Below are 18,146 nucleotides of genomic sequence, written 5' to 3' on the forward strand. Positions count from 1 at the left end.
ACATTTATAGGTTTCAGAGACTGAGAAATGGGCATCTTTTGGGGGCTACCACATGATCCTAAAACTTAGTGAATGCAATAGAACTTATTTCTTACTCATACATCTGTGATTTGACCAATTTTAGATGAGGATTGATTCCACATGTCGCTTCTTTTTCTGAAGTCATTAGACCCCAGGACCATGACCTTCTCAGGGTAATGACAGAAGCCTAAGAGCTGACCACACAAGCATATTTCAAGTTCTCTAGGTCATATCTATTTATATCCTAATGGCCAGAGCAGGTCACCTCAATGGGGTAATTGTGGCAGTTAAGAGAGGAAAAATGACTATTTACTGGATTGTAATATATCCTAGCACAGAGTTCTCTATAGATGACAATAACTTAAAGCTAAATTAGCAACACACTTATGTGATGGAAGAAGAAATTTTGAAATTCAAAGCAAAGTAATTTAGTAATAGGACAGTTGTTTGTAGTTCCTATTAGATAGAACAGTGGTACCTTGGTTAACAAATTCAATTCTTTCCATGATTCTGGTTGCAAACCAAATTGGATAAGAACTGAGTCAAATTTCTCCATAAGGTTAACATTGAATCTAACCATTGAATTTGATTCAGTTCTCGTCCAACTCAGTTGGGCAACCTCAATTCTGTTGCCATGATATCGTGATTCTGTGGGGTCCTTGGAGTATGAGAAAGCAGCAGGGCTTTCCACCTGTTTGGAAGGGTAGAAACCTGCTGGCTCATCTCCCCAGAAAAGGGCCAGCTTGGACATTACCCGCAGCTGCTGCACTAAAGCCAAAGCTCTGTTCACTTCAGGGCCTTCTCATATGACCTTGACCCATGAGCTCAGATGGCCAGGAGTGTTTCCTTATACAGCACTTGAAGTCTGGCTTTTGTTCTTTTAAGAACTACTATACAGGACCAGGGATTTAGCTCAGTGGCACTGTACCTGCCTCGCAAGTGCAAGGTCCTGAGTTCAATCCCCAGTACCAGGAAAAATATAAATAAATAAATAAATAAATAAATAAATAAATAACTACTATACAATATTTGTATATTTGCATTGATAGAATTTCTCAGTTTTTTTTTTCCTTTCCTCTCATTCCAATAATAGAGGAATTATATTACATTCTTCCAGGCCTAGTGGGAAAGGGAGTAATACACAGTGAAGTAAATGGGACCTAAGTCTTGATCCCTTCAAGAGAAACACAAGGATGTCCACATTTACCTTGGTCACTTGATAAAATTCAGAGGCACTGTGCAGAAAAAAAAAAAAAGGAAGGAAATTTTTCATTAAAATTTCATAACCGACATGAACAGGAACTTAATTTATAATACTGTATCTGCAGCTTAAAATGAAGATAAGTCTTTAGATGTTAAAGGAATATTCTCCAAAACCCAGACTTTTTCATTGTCATGTTGCTTCACTGGCTAGTTGGCAACTTCTCCACCTGTTTTCCCATGCTAGACTGCTCTAGAACCATCAGCCGTCAGCATTGCTTTTGAAGTTCTGCAAGACTTGAGAAGTGTGTGACAGCTGCCAGGTATTTTCTCCTTTGAACGTTCCACAGTTTGTGTGGCTCCCCTCATAGCTGTGTGACAGGCTGAGCGATTCCTTTTAAGTAAGCTCTGACACCCAACAGTTCCTGAGCCCTACTTGCATGTCAGACTCCCATAGGGCCTTTTCACAGACAAGAAACTCTTCTTTTTGGGGGTGGAGGGTACCGGGGATCAAACTCAGGACCTTGTGCTTGTGGGGCAGGCACAGTGCTAAATCCCCATCCCAAGAAGATCTTCTTTTAAACCTATGATAAAACTACTAAGTTTGTTCAAGCCAATAGTCGTTCATTCAGCACATGTATTTATTGCTAGGCACTCTTTGGAAGTACAGTGATGAATAAAATAGACATAGTCTTTGTCCTCATGGAAAACACATTCTAGGCAGAGTGAAACAAAACATAAGTATACCCCAAAAAATCACAAATTGTGATTTTTATAGTTATGAAAGAAGGAAAAGCTATTTGAACAGTCATTTAGAAAACGAGGAAAATGTATTTGAGATTTGAGAAGGGGATCAAGGAAGATCTCTCTGAGGAGGTGCCATTTATCTGAGACTTAAAGAATGTAAAGATTTGACCCTAGGAGCCAGGCATACTGGCCTACACCTGTAATCCCAGCACTCTGGGAGGCTGAAGCAGGAGAATCACAAGTTTGAGTCCAGCCTGGGCAACTTACTGAGACCTTGTCTCAAATAAAAAATAAAAATAAAAGACTAGGGCTGTTGCTCAGTGCAAAGACCTTGGTTTTAATCCCCAGTACTGCCCCAAAAAACCAAATTGACCCCAGAAAAATTGAAGGAGAGGATTAAAACCAGAGAAATACATAAATAGGCTGCAACAAGAAGGATCTTGGACATTTGAAGGTCTCTTGAGCAACATCCCCATCATGTCTGTGCTTTTCTTGCTTCTGGATGCTATTATGCATCTAGTTCTTCACGCGCAGCCGGGTTTATGTCTGTGCAAGGTTTCAGCTGGAGTTTGGGTTCTAATTTTCTGGAAGGACACCGAGAGGGCAGCTATAGAAGAGTTCCTGCTTCCCAGTGACTTTTTATCCCTGTTTCAGAGGAGGCATTCTCATGATGATTTCTACTACTAACACTTCTTAGCGCCTGCATAGGGAGGAGCTGATTTATTCAGTCCCCTCACATAGATGTGAGTCCACTCCTGCTATATTCATCAGCTGTAACTGGCAATTCATTTCTATTTCAAAGAATCTAGAGCTTCTGTGGACATTTCACAAATGTTTAATTATGGATAATCTACGGGAATGAGCACAGTCCACTGCCATTCCTGTGATGATCACACAGGCTCTCTACCACTACTATGGTTGAGTTCTCTACCCCCATTTACATCGTCACAGAATCATTAATTCATTTGTGGACACACACTTGATTTTAAATTACGGAAGGCCTTTTCAAGTATAGCAGCAGCAAAAGAAGAATCCACAAAGGCAAAGATTGGTAAATATTCTTACATAACATTTAAAATTTCTGTTTCTCAAAATAATACCACTGCAGGGGCCGGGGATTTAGCTCAGTGGTTTTGCCGCCTGCTGTGCAAGCGCAAGGACCTGAGTTCGATCCCTGGTACCAAAAAACAAACAAACAAAAACAAAACCACTGTATCACTTTCCATTTGCAAAAACAGAAATTGCAGTTCAAACTGACATAGAGAATACTGTAACAGATTTGTTTCACACAACAGGAAGCCTCTGCCGAGCCTTCTCTTGGACACCTTCCTTCTAAGTACGGCTCCCCCTTGTGGTTGCAAGATTGCAGCTAGTGGTTTCAATGGACTACCTCTGTGCTGAAGGACAGGGTCCCTTACAGTCCTCCAACAGTCTCACGAAAGTGAAGGCTGGGTGTGGTGGCACATGTCTGTAATTCCAGCACTTGGGAGGTGGAGGCAGGAGGATTGCCCCAAGTTCGAGGCCAGTCTGGGATACATAGTGAGTTCAAGGCCCACCTGGACTACGCAACAAGACCCTGCCTCAAAAAAAAAAAAAAAAGAGAGAGAGATTGGAGATTGGAAAGGGTAACATGCTAAGAAATCTTTGTAAATGTCAGGCCGGGGATTTGGCCCAGTGGCACTGCACCTGCCTCACAAGCACAAGGTCGTGAGTTCGATCCCCGATACAAAAAAAACTCTCCAGGGCAGAAAGAATGATGTTCTGATGATATACTATATAGAAAATTATCCAAGGGGAAATAAGAAAGAGGCTGGCTTAAAGAAAAGAAAAAAAACAAGCCACCTGCCTCGCAACCACAAGGACCTGAGTTCAATCCTTGGTACAAAAAAAAATCTTTGTAAATATTATAAGAGCCTATACAAATTACATTAAAATACAGAGCCTATACAAATTACTATGTAGAATTACAAAAATGTGATGAACAAAAAAAAAAAAAGAATGAAACAATTACGGAAGAAAGTTTCTAGTAGCTAGTAAATTTTAGAAAAGTTGAATAATACCCATAAAGCACTTTAATCATAGCAACAATATATTAACCAATCAGTTTAATGAATTCTTTTTAACTGTTCACATGATAGATTTTGGAAATGGGCACTCTAATATGTGGCAGCTGAAAATACAAATGTGTTACAATAGCCATTCTACTTCTGGAACTTGGACATAAATAATTTGTGTGTATGAATTATGTACAGTGATATTACTAAACTATTATTTATAACTACAAAAATAGAAAACACCAAAATACCTCACAGTAGGGGATTGGTTAACTGAATTATGTATGCATCTGTCAGAATGAGTACTGTGAGATGGTTTGGGATCACATTATAGGAAGATATTGGATCACATGGGAAAATAAGCATCACAAAGCATTTGATGATTATTATATGACCTCAGTTCATAAAAAGATATATGTAGACATAAAAAGGAAATGAATACACTTGACCGTGTAAAGTTTTTAAAATATAACTTCTGTAATGCAGCATACCACAAACAGTATACCAATGACAAAAAGATGATCCCTTTAATTTATAAAGAACTCTTACAGGGCCAGGGATTTAGCTCAGTGGTTCCACCACTTGCCTCACAAGTGCAAGGTCCCAAGTTCGATCCCCAGTACCAAAAAAAACCCCCAAAAAAACTCATACAAATTACTAGGAAATTGAAAGCAAAAGGAAAAGGATACAAGATTGAAATATGCAGATTACAAAAAAGACTGATAAAATATAAATACATTTGTAAAATAATAGATTCATCAGTAATAAAAGTTGGTTGAAAAATTAATCATATTCCTGTTATATTCATCTAAAAGTATGTTCTCATTTGACTGTTGTATAACTTAAGAAGCCTCAGTTTGGGGCCACAGATTTAGCTCAGTGGCACCGTGCCTGCCTTGCAGGTGCAAGGTCCTGAGTTTGAGCTCCGGTACCAAAAAAGAAATCTCAATTTTCAAATATTATGTTATAAAACATTTCTATGGGAAGAAATAGATGAAGTAATAGGTAGTAGGGTTTTTCAGATTTATAGGTACAAGGTTATGTTTCTAGTAGGATTTTCAATAACAAAGATAGTTATAGCAAATATAAAGTCTCCACATCACTGAACAAATCCAGCTTTTCTCCTTGCCTAACATGAGTACTTCCTACTCTTGATTATTTCTGTTACTTGGTAGGTGATAAACCATGTACCCAAATAACACCCTAAGCACCATCATGTTTTTGTCATTTCTGTAATTGAGTTATGACCAGTATTGGCCCTCTAATTTAATCCTTCTATATTCAATTTGTAAATTTGCACTGTCAAAAAAAAAGTATCAGCCCTTAATTAGGCACATTTACTTATCCTGCCATTCCTCATCTAATCAATTACAGTCTAAAGTAGAAAAATGAGATCTGGGCATAGTGGTGCACACCTGTAACCCAGCTACTCAGGAGACTGAGGCAGGAAGATCTCAAGTTCAAGGCCAGCCTGGACAATTCAATGAGATCCTCTCTCAAAATTTAAAAAATAAAAAGGGCTGGGAATATACTCAATACTCCTCTTGGGTTCAATCCTCAGTATCACAAAATGAATGAATGAATATGAAAAAGAGAAAACATGTTTACCCAAAGTAAATAAAGGATTGTTTTCAAATTATTTTCTTTCTGCAAGAGTGTGAAATCCCAGGAAGTATCTTCACTGAGTATCATTGTACCGAGCACTGGTAACTGCTGGTATACTGAGCTTCAGGGCTCCTTTAAGGAGCACTGGTCTCAATGGAAATTCTGCTGGCACAGTCTTCGGCTGCCCACAGCCAGAGCCAGACTCCCAGTGAGAGCTGTGAACATGACTGCACTTTTCTTCAGAAACAGGGTTTACAGGGTTGAAAACATTATCGTTCCCAAAACCAAGCACTTGCCAGCAAAAGTATATTGATGTATGACTTAAGGAAAGTTATCTCAAATGTATTTCCTGCTCTTATTATTTAATTTGTTTGTTAGTTCATGGTTGTGGTACATAATGTTTACATTCCTCGTGCGGAGTTGGCACAGGTACCTAACACATCCCAGTTCCTTTTTTCATCCTTTATCCCTTCCCTCCCTCGTCCCTCCCTCCACCTCTTGATCCCTTCCCTTTTGAGAACAATCTGTCTCCCTACTTCCTATTATTTATCTTTATTTTTACTCTAGATTCCTCATATAAGAGAAACAATGTATTATTTAAGCTTGTGTGTCTGATTATTTCACTTAGCATTATGGTCTCAATGTGTATGTATTTTTCTACAAATGACAAGTTTGTCTTTATGGCAGAGTATTATTCTATGATGTGTAAATACCACATTTTCTTCTCTATGATGAATTATTAGTAAGAAATATAACAGCACAATACAAATGTGTCAAGAAAAAGTGCTTTTAGAGCTGGGGATTTAGCTCAGTGGCACCGTGCCTGCCTCACAAGCACAAGGTCCTGAGTTTGATCTCCCATACCAAAAAAAAAAAAAGAATAAGCGCTTTTAAAATACCCATTGTTAGGGCCGGGGATTTAGCTCAGTGGTTCTGCCGCCTGCTTCACAAGCACAAGGTCCTGAGTTTGATTCCCGGTACCAAAAAAAAAAAAAAATACCCATTGTTATGGAGAACCCTTTAGAGCTTTCAGTGATACAACCCGCTGCCACATGCATGCCATAGGTTCACCACCACTGGTGTAGGGCAAGTGTCTCAAACAAGACATGGCACACAGTGCTGAAAGGATGCTCTCTGTCCTTTCTTTGAAGGGTGGTAACAGTCATCAGACAAAAATCAAAGACCCTGGGTATCAGTTTCCTCTGTCCTTTGTGGATCAGAAAGAACCTTTGAAATAGCATTTTAAAATTTTTACTCAGTTTCAGTAGCTGGCAAATAGGATGTTGGTCTATAGGTGTATAAATCATCTAGTGTGACATCATCAGTTTACAGGTGAAGAATCTGAAGCAACAACAGTTTGGCTTGCCCGACTTCCTAGCAGAAATGCTAGCACCTTCTTGCAGAGCAAGGGTATTTCTCCGGTGCTGTCCTGGAGCTGTCCGTCTGAGAGGTGCTGGACTTCTTAGGAACAGCCACATTCTGAGGGCTGAGGAATTCAGCGGACCAAGAAGTTTATTTACACTGTTGTAATGTGACCAGATCTTACTTTTCAAAAAACTGATTAGTATGTGTGAAACATAGTGAATATATTCAGCATGCGGTATTGGTACATATACCTACTGCATCTTGATCCTGTCAGATCTTACTTTCTAAAAGGTTTTGAAATTGTAGTTGTTTCCCAGTTAGCTCATAGGCATACTTGGTTTTTCTTGGGATACCATAGGTTTCTACAGAAACCACAGGTACAGAAGGCGTTTGACAAATACTTGTTAAGTTAGGGGGGAAAACCCGACTGAATTCCAGGTATATCCATAATCATTGCAGGTATAGGCATCAACAAAAACTGAGGGGGGAAATAATCCAAATGCCAGTATTAGGCTGGAGCTGTTGCTTAGTAGTAAGCTACTAGCCCACCCTGTGTGAGGCCCCGGGTTCACTCTCCTGTGGTAGTGATGGAAGACAGTATTTCAATTTTTTTAAAGTATAATGATCACTTCACTTATATGAAAAAAAAATTTTGAGACAGGGTCTCACTCTGCAGCTCAGGCTGTCCTTGAGCTTACTGTGTAGCCCAGGCTGGGCTTGAATTTACAGCAATCCTCCTGCCTCAGCCTCCTGAGTACTGGGATTACAGATGTACACCACCACACCCAGCTACATGAAATTGTTAAAAATATATTCTGTAATCACTTTTCTCTATCCTTTATACTTTTTTAGTTGTTATATTCTGAAATAATGGTAGGTTTACAAAAAAGTTGCAAGATTAGTTTAAACAATTCCTATATATGTTCCCTTCACCTAGATGTCCCAAATGTTACAACTCTATTAGAACTGCTTTATCATATTTGGTCTTTGGTTCTCTCTCTCTCTTACTTTGTGTATATGTGTAGCTATGTCTGTATACACACAAAGAGCCATATCTATATACAGCTATATTTATATGTGTTTATGAAGTTGGATTTTTAACTAAAGAATAATTTGCAACTAGTTTATCTCAGTTTATTGAAAAAAGAAAGTGTATTATCTGTTTCTTTTTTGTAAGAATCTTTTTGGTCTGTCTTCTACTGAGTGGCTACTTTGAAGATGATGCTACACAGCATGGTAACTATTATGATTATTTGGTTATGAAATTTTGGTTTAGTTTTTCATAAAATAAAAAAGAAAATAAATAAATAGTAATGTGCTTTTTTAAAAAGACCATCAAGCTGGGCTTGATGGCACATGCTTGTAATCCCAGCACTCAGGAGGCTGAGGCAGAAGGATCGCCACAAGTTCGAGGCCACCTTGGGCTACACGAGGCCAGACCCTGTCTCAAAAAAAAAAAAAAAAAAATCTAAGGGCCGGGGATTTAGCTCAGTGGTTCCGCCGCCTGCCCCACAAGCGCAAGGATCCAAGTTCCATCCCCGGTACCAAAAAAAAAAAAATCTAAACAACTATCAAAATAAAAAAGAATAGGGCTGGGGATTTAGCTCAGTGGTTTAGCCGCCTGCTGTGCAAGCGCAAGGACCCAAGTTTGATCCCCGGTACCCAAAAAAAAAAAATCTCCTTGGGCTGGGGATGTAGCTCAGTGGTTTCGCAGCCTGCTGCACAAGCGCAAGGACCCAAGTTCAATCCCCGGTACCAAAAACAAACAAACAAAAAAAACATGTTCTCAAGCTGCATCCATTTGGGCCGGGGATTTAGCTCAGTGGTTCTCCCACCTGCCTCGCAAGCTCAAGGTCCTGAGTTCGATCCCCGGTACCAAAAAAAAAAGAATAATTTGCAGACATAATGCCCCTTTACTATAATACTTCTTCTGTATTTCCTGAAAACAAGGATATTCTCCATAAAACAATTGCCAAATCAGGAAATTAATGATGATACCATGCTATTTTTTAAGAGTTTACTCAATTTAAGAAAGTGTGTCCTTCTTTTAAAAAAAAAAGTGTGCTAAAGAAAAGTTCAGTAAGACACCCCACTTCTCATGCTTCTGTGACTTTTAATTAGCTTAGAGTTAATTAGCTTAGAGTTTTTGAGAGATCTAGGGAACCATTCAAAATGGAGATCATTTGCAAGGATCTGATGCAAAGATGGACTCGGTTATTTCTTTGAGGAGACAAAGTTGAAACATTCCTAGATAGCTCATTGGACTGCTCTAAAACCCAAGCACTTAACCCGAACCCTGTAGTTTCATATCAAAAAGCAGTTTAGGGGCCAGGGATTTAGCTCAGTGGTTCTTCCGCCTGCCTCGCAAGCACAAGGACCTGAGTTTGATCCCCAGTACCAAAAAAAAAAAAGTTTAGAAATATCCTTGACCTGAAACATTTTAAACATTAATCTTAAATTTTATACCTTTTCTTTCAAGAAAACAAAACCAAACAAAAGTAAACAGTCACTTCATTATAGCTTCACAGAATTTTGAAGAAGAATGAATGAACAAGAATGAATCTTGAAATGTCCAGAGTTATTAAACCCATTAACAGGACTGATTTTATTTTCACTTATCTGCAAAATAATTTCAGCTTGAGCTTTGGTAGAGTTATTGCTGAGCTATGCTTCTGATAGTATTGAACAGGGAAGTTGTCAGATCACATCTTAATCGTAGGGAAGAAATCATTAATAAGTAACAAAGCTAATAGATCGGGACAAGGCTATATATCAAACATATATGTTCTAAATGGTGGATTAAATGAGCCAACTACTTGGCAAGTGAGTCTCTCAGACCATGGTAAGGCAGCTCACATGTGGTCATGAGAGAAGTTACATTCCACATGCATATCCACCACTCCCATCAGAACATCTTATAATGACCAACTTACATGTGCTTCTCTGTGTGTCTCTTCTTAAATGGTTTCACATTTGTTCATTAGCTAAGGATTTGGTTATCTCATTGCTTCTTAGATTTCCCCTAGGTCATCCTAAAATATCAGTGATTTATTTATTAAACTAAGGGCTTTCATTCAGGAATTATGCTAAAGACCTATAAATTATATTCACTGGATCTTGTTTTCTTTTTGACACAATATTAACCTGTTTTTCTGGTTAAAACATGGGCACCCACACTTTGAAAATAGCACATTAGGCTTTTATTCATTTTGTCTCTCATACAGACATTGGAGTGGGGCAAGAATAACTCTTCTTTGAGTATTGCTTTAAAATAACTCTCAGAAAAAAATAATAAATAAAAAATAATAACTCTCAGGAGAGGCCATGCCTTCCTAACCAGTCATGAATTGTCCCAAATTGGATGCAACTGTCATTATAAGTTGGATGAGATATGTGGATATCAAAAATAAATTTTGTGTATTTTACAGTTTTCCTGGAGTTTACAGTGGTACCTAACTAAACTGCCCTCTACCACTACCACTACCACTGTTTAACAACCATAACCTGTCAGAAACTGCTAGCATAATGACATGGGGAACTTAAGAGTAGAAATGCAAGAAAGACACTTGTTAAAGCTCTCTGAGTATCAAGGGCCTGGGAAGCTGGAAATTTTGCAGTTTCTGGCTGTAGAAGCAAGGGGCTGTCCAGATCAGAGTACAGGACAGGTTTGAGGTAGTGATTTGTACTGATATAAAGACAACGCAGCAACCATGATGGCTAGAACAAAAACAACAAAACACATGGAGAACTGGGGCTGGGAGGAAAGCTGCCCTGTGTTTGATTCTGATACTAAACCAGGGATACATGATTGACTTACTTCTTATAGAATGTAACCTGGAATCCTCATTTTTTGTGAAACATAGTTTCTCCTTTAATGGCTGTCAAATGTTGCTTTGAAACACCTGACTACTGAGAAGTATGCACCACTGGAAAAAATGGCAGAATTAAGATGGCATTATAGGGGTGGGGATAAAACTCAGTGGTTCTGGCACTTGTCTCGCAAGCACAAGGTCCCGAGTTCAATCCCCGGTACCAAAAAAAAAAATGGCATTGTAAAGCATCTGGCTAAACCTGGCAGTTATGTTTATAGCTGCCCTCAACACCTCTGAAAGAGCAGTAAAGGAATATAAGGCGGATAACCCCACAAGGACAAACAAAACGTACAACAAACAATAGACAAGAGTCAGCAACATAGTTTTTTGGAAGTGAACAAGTAGCTCCCAAGCAGGCAGGAGAAGTACCTGAAAATGTAGCTGCCTGAAGAGGATGAGGCAGAGAAGCAAGAGAAGTCATTGACCAAAGGGCTGTATTGAAGGATTCAGGAATAGGAAGGACCAGGCACCTCTGTAGAAGCGTGAGGGGTATAGCTGGAGGAAGAGGTTGGTTTAAAATCTGCACAAAGAGGGGTGGGGATTTAGCTCAGTGGTTTCAGTGCCTGCCTCGCAACCGCAAGGTCCTGAGTTCGATCCCCAGTACCAAAAAAAAAAATCTGCACAAGGGACCAGGGATTTAGCTCAGTGGTTTCGCTGTCTGCTGCGCAAGCGCAAGGACCCGAGTTTGATCCTTGGTACCAAAAAAAAAAAAAAATCTGCACAAAGAATTAGACTGCCAGGTCACCTCTCAGACCTCACAGAGATGGATGACTGACTATCTCGGTCTCATTCTGATAGATAGAATACAGTTTACTGTGTGGATAAATTGAACAAGACAGGCTCTGGGCTTGGGGACACCAGGCTTAATGGAGGAGAGGGGTCAGATACCATATTGAAACCAAGGATATTAAAGTGTAGATACTGAAGATTAAATCTCCAAATCCACCAATTCCTTGTCACTCTGAGAATTCTAGAAGCAAAAAGAAAACATTTTATCTTAAACATTTATCTCTTTCATGAGTGTCTTTAGTTGGACTGTCATGGCTGCCTCAATGTCCTGAATCAAATCAAAATATGTACCTTTCATGGTCATTTTGACTTTGGAAAAGAGCCAGAAGTTGCACAGTGCCCAGATCCTGTGAATAAGGTGAATGAAGACACACCATAATGTTTTTATTTGACAGAAATTAACCATAAATGTTTTGAATCAATGTCAAGACAACTACAAAAAGACACTCAACGGAGGACTCACTGTACTCTTCAGAAAGTAGCAAGAACAATGGAAAAAGTGTATTCAAAGTGAGAGGGAGCATTTTGAGGGGGATTAAAGGCAATGTTTTTTACTGTATTACATTTTTAAATTTTTTTTTTGGTGCTGGGGATCGAACTCACAGTTTTAAATTTTTAAAAATATTCACCATAGGGCCGGAGATTTAGCTCAGTGGTTCCACCGCCTGCCTCACAAGCACAAGGTCCCGAGTTCGATCCTTGATACCAAAAAAAATTAAATGAAAATATTCACCATATTTTTTAATCACACTGCACAGAGTCTGGGAAGGAGAATCGAGAGTACCGGGAGGAGTGGAGACAAGTTGAACTTTTCAGTAGGATGATGAGGGCTGGTCTCACTGAGAAGATAACAGTTGAGCGAAGACACAGATGGTGTGAGGAAGTTAGCCATGTGACATCTGAGGGAAGATCGTCCCAGGCAGTGGACACAGGTAGCACGGAGTCCTGTGACAAGAGGGTACCTGGCCTGTGCAGGATACAGCAGGAGGCCATTGTGGCTGGGGTAAGCCAGGGAGGGAGCCATGGGAAATAGAGCAGGTCACTTGGGTCATGTAGGCTATTGGAGTGACTATGGCTTTTACTCTGGGGAAATGGAAAGCCACAGCAGAGTGCTAAGCCAAGAAGTGGCATGATGTGACTTTGGACATAAAAGGGTGGCTCTGGCTGTAGTGTGGGATTTGACACCTAAATAGGAAGGAGGTTGCAGTGTCACTCCAGTGCTCTGTTTATACTTCACTTGTCCCCTCAGCACCTCTGTGATGGTTCATCTTGATTGCCAATGTGATTGCCTTGAGAAACACCTGCAAGACTTTTAACGCACATGTCTGGGGTATGTCTGGGTGGACCACAGGAGCATGACCTTAGGAACTCTACTTGGTCCCTGGCGCCTTCCTCTCTGGCTCTTTGACTCTGCTTTCTGGCTCCCATGAGTTGAGCAGCTTTCCTCCATCACGCCTCCCACCATGATGTTTCTTGGAGCCAGGCAGCTAGCCATGGGCCAAAAGCCCTAAACTTGTGAGCTGAAATGAATCTCTTCTTCTTTAAATTGTGCATTTTGTCCCAGCAATGGAACAATTGCTTTTTCTGTCTGGCAAGTGGCTGCTGACCTCTCCTCTGTCAGCCTGCTCTCTACCTCCTAGTCTCTGCTTGATGTCCCCAGGACATGTCCTCCAGCTCCCACTCCTGCTGCATCACATCCTAAAGTATATAGTGCCTGGCTGGTTCCACTTGGGGTGTTAACACGGCTGTAACTAGAGGTCCCTTTGGCTCCTTTGTTGTTTGTTGAACTGTTCAGGCATGTGCAAATAAGTATTAAGCGTTTGTTTATGGAACATAGCATTGAATTTTCTGCTTTGTCATCAGGCAAGGTCCTCTATGGAGGTAAGTCAGGCAGAGAAAACTTTGTGTGGCTCTCAAAAGACCCAGCAGTTTAAGCAGCTTTAAACAAAGAAGGAAAATGGAAAAATCTGTCTTACACCTTAAATTCCATCCTGCAAATGCTTGGTGGAAAAATCAACAGCAACTTTTCCCCCATACAGATACACAACTTCTTATGGAAACATAAGCTATTTAAACCAAATATACTTAGATAAAGGAAAATACACAGACTGTAAGTGCAAAGTATTTATTTCCTACCAAATTGTGTGAGATTAACAAATATCAAATGTAAAAAAACAAATGCGACATCAGCCCTGAAACCAAAAAAAGATAAACCTTCGTGCTATTAACTTTAAGAAATATCATCCAGAAAATGAAAAATTGGACCAAACTGAAGAAAAGGTGCTGAAAAGTCAATGTATTCTTCAAAAGGAGAATGGAACATGTAGGTGCAGGGAGGGAATTCTGAAAAGTCTCATGCTTTATCAGTGTTGGCATTAAGAACAGAGGTCCACCAGGGAAAGGCTTGGCACTCCCACTGCTTAGCTGGGGATGCTTTCTTCCATCAAGAAGATTTCTTCCCCAGGCAAGAAGACCTGGGAGAGTTTGCCATATTTCCTTAAAATAATTGGGCAAGAAATGGGGGATGCATCTGCTAATAATAATTATTACAGCTGAACCAAGAAAAGTTCCACTAGGCATGAAAAAAAATACCACGCCAAAACCCACAATACCCCCAGACTCAGTGAAACCTTTGCTTCCTTAGAATGAAGGAAAGGCCTCAGTGGTAGCTACCCAAAGCCTTAGGTTCCTTCCCACTGGGAAGCTGAAAGACCTGGTAAGACTTACAGACCATGGACATGCACTCTTATCTTCTAGGTGGAAGAATAAAATAAGACCCAATCAAGCACTACTTGGGATAGGTGATAGGCCAAGAATGAATGGCACACATTCATTAGTTTCCAGGTCACACTAGTATGTGACTGAAGCAAAAAAAAAAACCCCAAAAACCCTACATACAAAGAGGGAGGGAGGGAGGGAGGGAGGGAAAAATGGCATAATCTATTAAACAAAGAAGAGACTTTCAGATAGTCACAACAGCCTACGCCAGCGGTGGCAAACCTATGGCACATGTGCCACAGCTGGCTATTTGTATCATTGAAAGCTCTTATGCTTACTGAGCACTGACTATCCACCAGGCACCATTAATAGTGCTTTGTGTATACTAACTCCATCGATTCTCACAACACCATAAGGTAAGCACTATTATTATCCTGGTTTCACAGATAAGAAATCTAAGGCACAGAAGGGTGGAGAAGCTTACCCCAGTCTACCCAGCTGGGAGGAGTTGGGCCAGGATTTGGACAGAGGCACCCTGTGTCTGGAGCCTGTTCTCAGCTACTCTGCTTTGCCCCAGTAAACACAACATTTTAGACAATTGCCTGGTTCTCTCAAGGAAATTAAGCAGAAAAGAAATTTACTGGTGATATGCCTTTTCTTGAAAGCTGCTGGAAGGAATTTTTTTAAAAGATAAGTGCTCAGGAGTCAATGTGGAGTAGTTTAAAATCTCCCAGGACGAGAACTGTGCAGAGTCTAAAGAACACAAGGATATGGGGACTATCAAATTGTAGTGTGCCTGACAATTGCAAATAGTATTGTTGATCATTTGATGGTCTATGAGAGGAACTGGCAAGAACAGCAGTAGATATAGTGGAAAATAAAGCAAATTTTTAAAATTTTCATCTGTAATTCTTAACTATGGGGAAACACAAATTTAGATGACAGAGTATAGGAAGAATAGCCATACTCCTTAGCAAACGAACCAAATTTATATGCAATATATAATATAGTATAGTTGGATACATATATGGAATACCTATCCAATACATAATATTGATATACATAATGTAAATACTATCAACTTGAAATTTTTATGAACTATCATTGGAGTGACAGAAGAAACATAAGAATGATGAGACAGCTGAAACTGCAACTTCTGCAATTTGGATAATTTCTAAAAGGAAAAAATAACAGCCTGTGGGTGTATTATTTATAACTGTGACGTATACCAGAATAAGCAGCTGCAACAGTTGGTATAGAATAAGACCTGTGAGGCAGGAACTGGTTAGGTGGGTGAGGAAAAGGGCTACTTTCTTTTATTAGAAGCATTTTTGTGGTATTTGCTTCTTTTCCACTCCATAAAACTTAAACCAAAATCACAGATGAAAATTTGAAGACTATCCTTAAAAAATACTTATTAAATGTTTTTTAAAAATTACTAAAGAATCTAACCCCAAAAACATTTTAATAAAAAGATCTATAAAACACTTCTTAGAAATTAAAGATTGATTTTCTATATAGATGTGTTCCTGGGGAGTCTTAATTTCTTTTACCTTAAGAAACAAGAAAAGCCACAAACAGTATGGAACTTTAAAAATGTGTTTTGTCTAAGAAATTGAATCACACACTTCCACCCTCTAATTGTATTTTTTTGTTGTTTTGTTTTCCAAGATATTAAAAGAAGGGCCTTTTTTTTTAGCACTTAGGTGGAGGCGTAGCACAGCCATCTGTACAGCGCATTCAGTTACAGGGAAGAGAGCCGCTTAGCCATACCAATGCCACGTGAGATAGACTCAGGAGAGTTCTCGTTGTCTTGTTGTCCTTAAATAATCTGTTCACATGTAGACCCTGGATTCCCATCACAGATTGCTCATATGTCGTGTTCCCCTTATAGATCATGGATTTTCTTAACTCCTTGGGATCCTTTGACAACCTCCCCCATGCTGTATGTGAACAAATCTGTCTTTGTAGTACCACCAGCTGAAAAAGGAATACATGGCAAGCCCATGGTGCATGTTTAAAGTCTGCAAGAAAATAAACCCAAAACAACCGAATAAAAGAGGCAGTGTTCAAGTTTTTCAAGAGAAATTGGTAGGCACAGATGGGGATTTTAGAAGAAATTAAAGAAACCTTGGGGAGTCTGGAGAACCTATCCTGTGGGCTTTGAATTAGAGGTTGAAAATCTTGGCCCTTTCAGGTCAGAGATGAGGGAGGGAAATAATATAAAGAGCCTAAGTACCAGAGTGGTTATTTAAGGTACAGCAGTAAATAGCACCTGCAGCGTAGTGGGATGGTGTGCACATTTATCAAAGAAAGCAGAGTAGCATGGGGTCATAGAGACTGGTAGCAGAAAAGCATACAAAAGGGTTCATGCTGGAAATTCTGTAGAAGAAAGTAAATTTGGTGTTTGGAAGGACATAGAGGGAAGTGGCCAGTGGTGAAGATTACATCAAATTTGTTTTTGCTCAAGAGGTTGACAGGTGTGACCACCTCGACACAGGATCCTGGAAAAAAAGTATCTAATTTCATGCTTGGATGAAGGTGACACTGACACATTTATAAATTGTCTGAAAGATTTCTAAGTGCTGGAAAACTCATAATGAGGATTCATATGGTGGTAATTTGTTTTAGCCTTTCCTAAGAAATCCATCTAAATCCTAGGAAGTCCACTTCAACCCTGCGAAGGATGCATGGGCTGTATATGAATCAGTCCATAAATCCAAAGTAATATTACACTAGTAACAAGTGTGTGTAATCTGTGAAGCTAGGTCTCACAAGAAAACTATAGGTGGGCCGGGGATTTAGCTCAGTGGTTCTGCTGCCTGCCTCGCAAGCACAAGGTCCTGAGTTTGATCCCCGGTACAAAAAAAAAAAAAAAAAAACTATAGGTACTTACTTTGTTTGGCTGTGACTCATCTTGCTTTCCTTCAACATTCCTAAAATATTTATCCACAGACATTTGTATTTTTGCTTTCTCCTTTTCATGACAATAAAGTCAGAACAATACTACTTCAAACTCATACTTCTATGTGGAATGAGCCCTTAGATGTCTGAAAAAAACTGACATGAGTCCCAGCGCCATCTGTTGGTGGCAGATAGAATTGACATGCTTTGGGTCTGGCTGGTGTGTGCACATCCAGATCTCCTGCAATTAGGTGAAGGAGCTTCTATAATGTCAGAGTCACATACTACTCAGCCAGCCACCAACGTTTTTCTTTCTCTTTCTCTATTGTGAAGGTGTGGCGGGGCACCCTGGCCCGCATGCGGTACAAGAGGACAAAGGCTGCCCTGACCATAATTAGGTACTACCGGCGCTACAAAGTGAAGTCATACATCCAAGAGGTGGCCAAACGCTTCCAGGGTGTCAAGACCATGAAAGACTATGGGAAGCACGTGAGGTGGCCGACCCCTCCTAAAGTACTGCGTCGCTTTGAGGAAGCCCTACAGGCCATCTTCAATAGGTAAGAATTTGTTGGCATGTGCCATATCCATTCATGGCAGCACAGGACACAAATCCTAGACCATGATATTGGCTGAGCTCTTTGCTATTATGATGTTATCTTTCCTTTCTGTCTTTAGTTTCATAGATTTTGCTTCCGAAGGGTATTTACTTACCTCTCAAAATGATAGACCTGTTAACTGTAGCTGTTTGCAGCTACATGCCTCAACCCCTAGATCTAACCTGCATTTAAGATAAGCCACTAGCTTGCTATCTCTACTTTCTGTTATTAGCCAAAAAAAAAGAGTAAATTGAATTTTACACAAATTAATAAAT

The 18,146-nt window shown here is 39.7% G+C and overlaps 1 protein-coding gene across 5 annotated transcripts in view; it reads left to right on the plus strand.

Moving 5' to 3' along the window:
• Myo1d (myosin ID) overlaps positions 1 to 18,146 on the plus strand; it is a 334,710-nt gene that overhangs the window by 180,111 nt on the left and 136,453 nt on the right. For all 5 annotated transcript variants that reach the window (XM_004870605.4, XM_004870606.4, XM_087191492.1 and 2 more), the window contains one exon: positions 17,609 to 17,832. In XM_004870605.4, the coding sequence (XP_004870662.2) occupies positions 17,609 to 17,832 (224 nt within the window). The remainder of the gene's footprint in view (positions 1 to 17,608; positions 17,833 to 18,146) is intronic.

This window comes from Heterocephalus glaber, unplaced genomic scaffold (genome assembly GCF_053883595.1).
Source record: "Heterocephalus glaber isolate CG9 unplaced genomic scaffold, H.glaber_assembly_v1.0 deba00001564, whole genome shotgun sequence".
In the NCBI taxonomy this organism is placed as follows: domain Eukaryota; kingdom Metazoa; phylum Chordata; class Mammalia; order Rodentia; family Bathyergidae; genus Heterocephalus; species Heterocephalus glaber.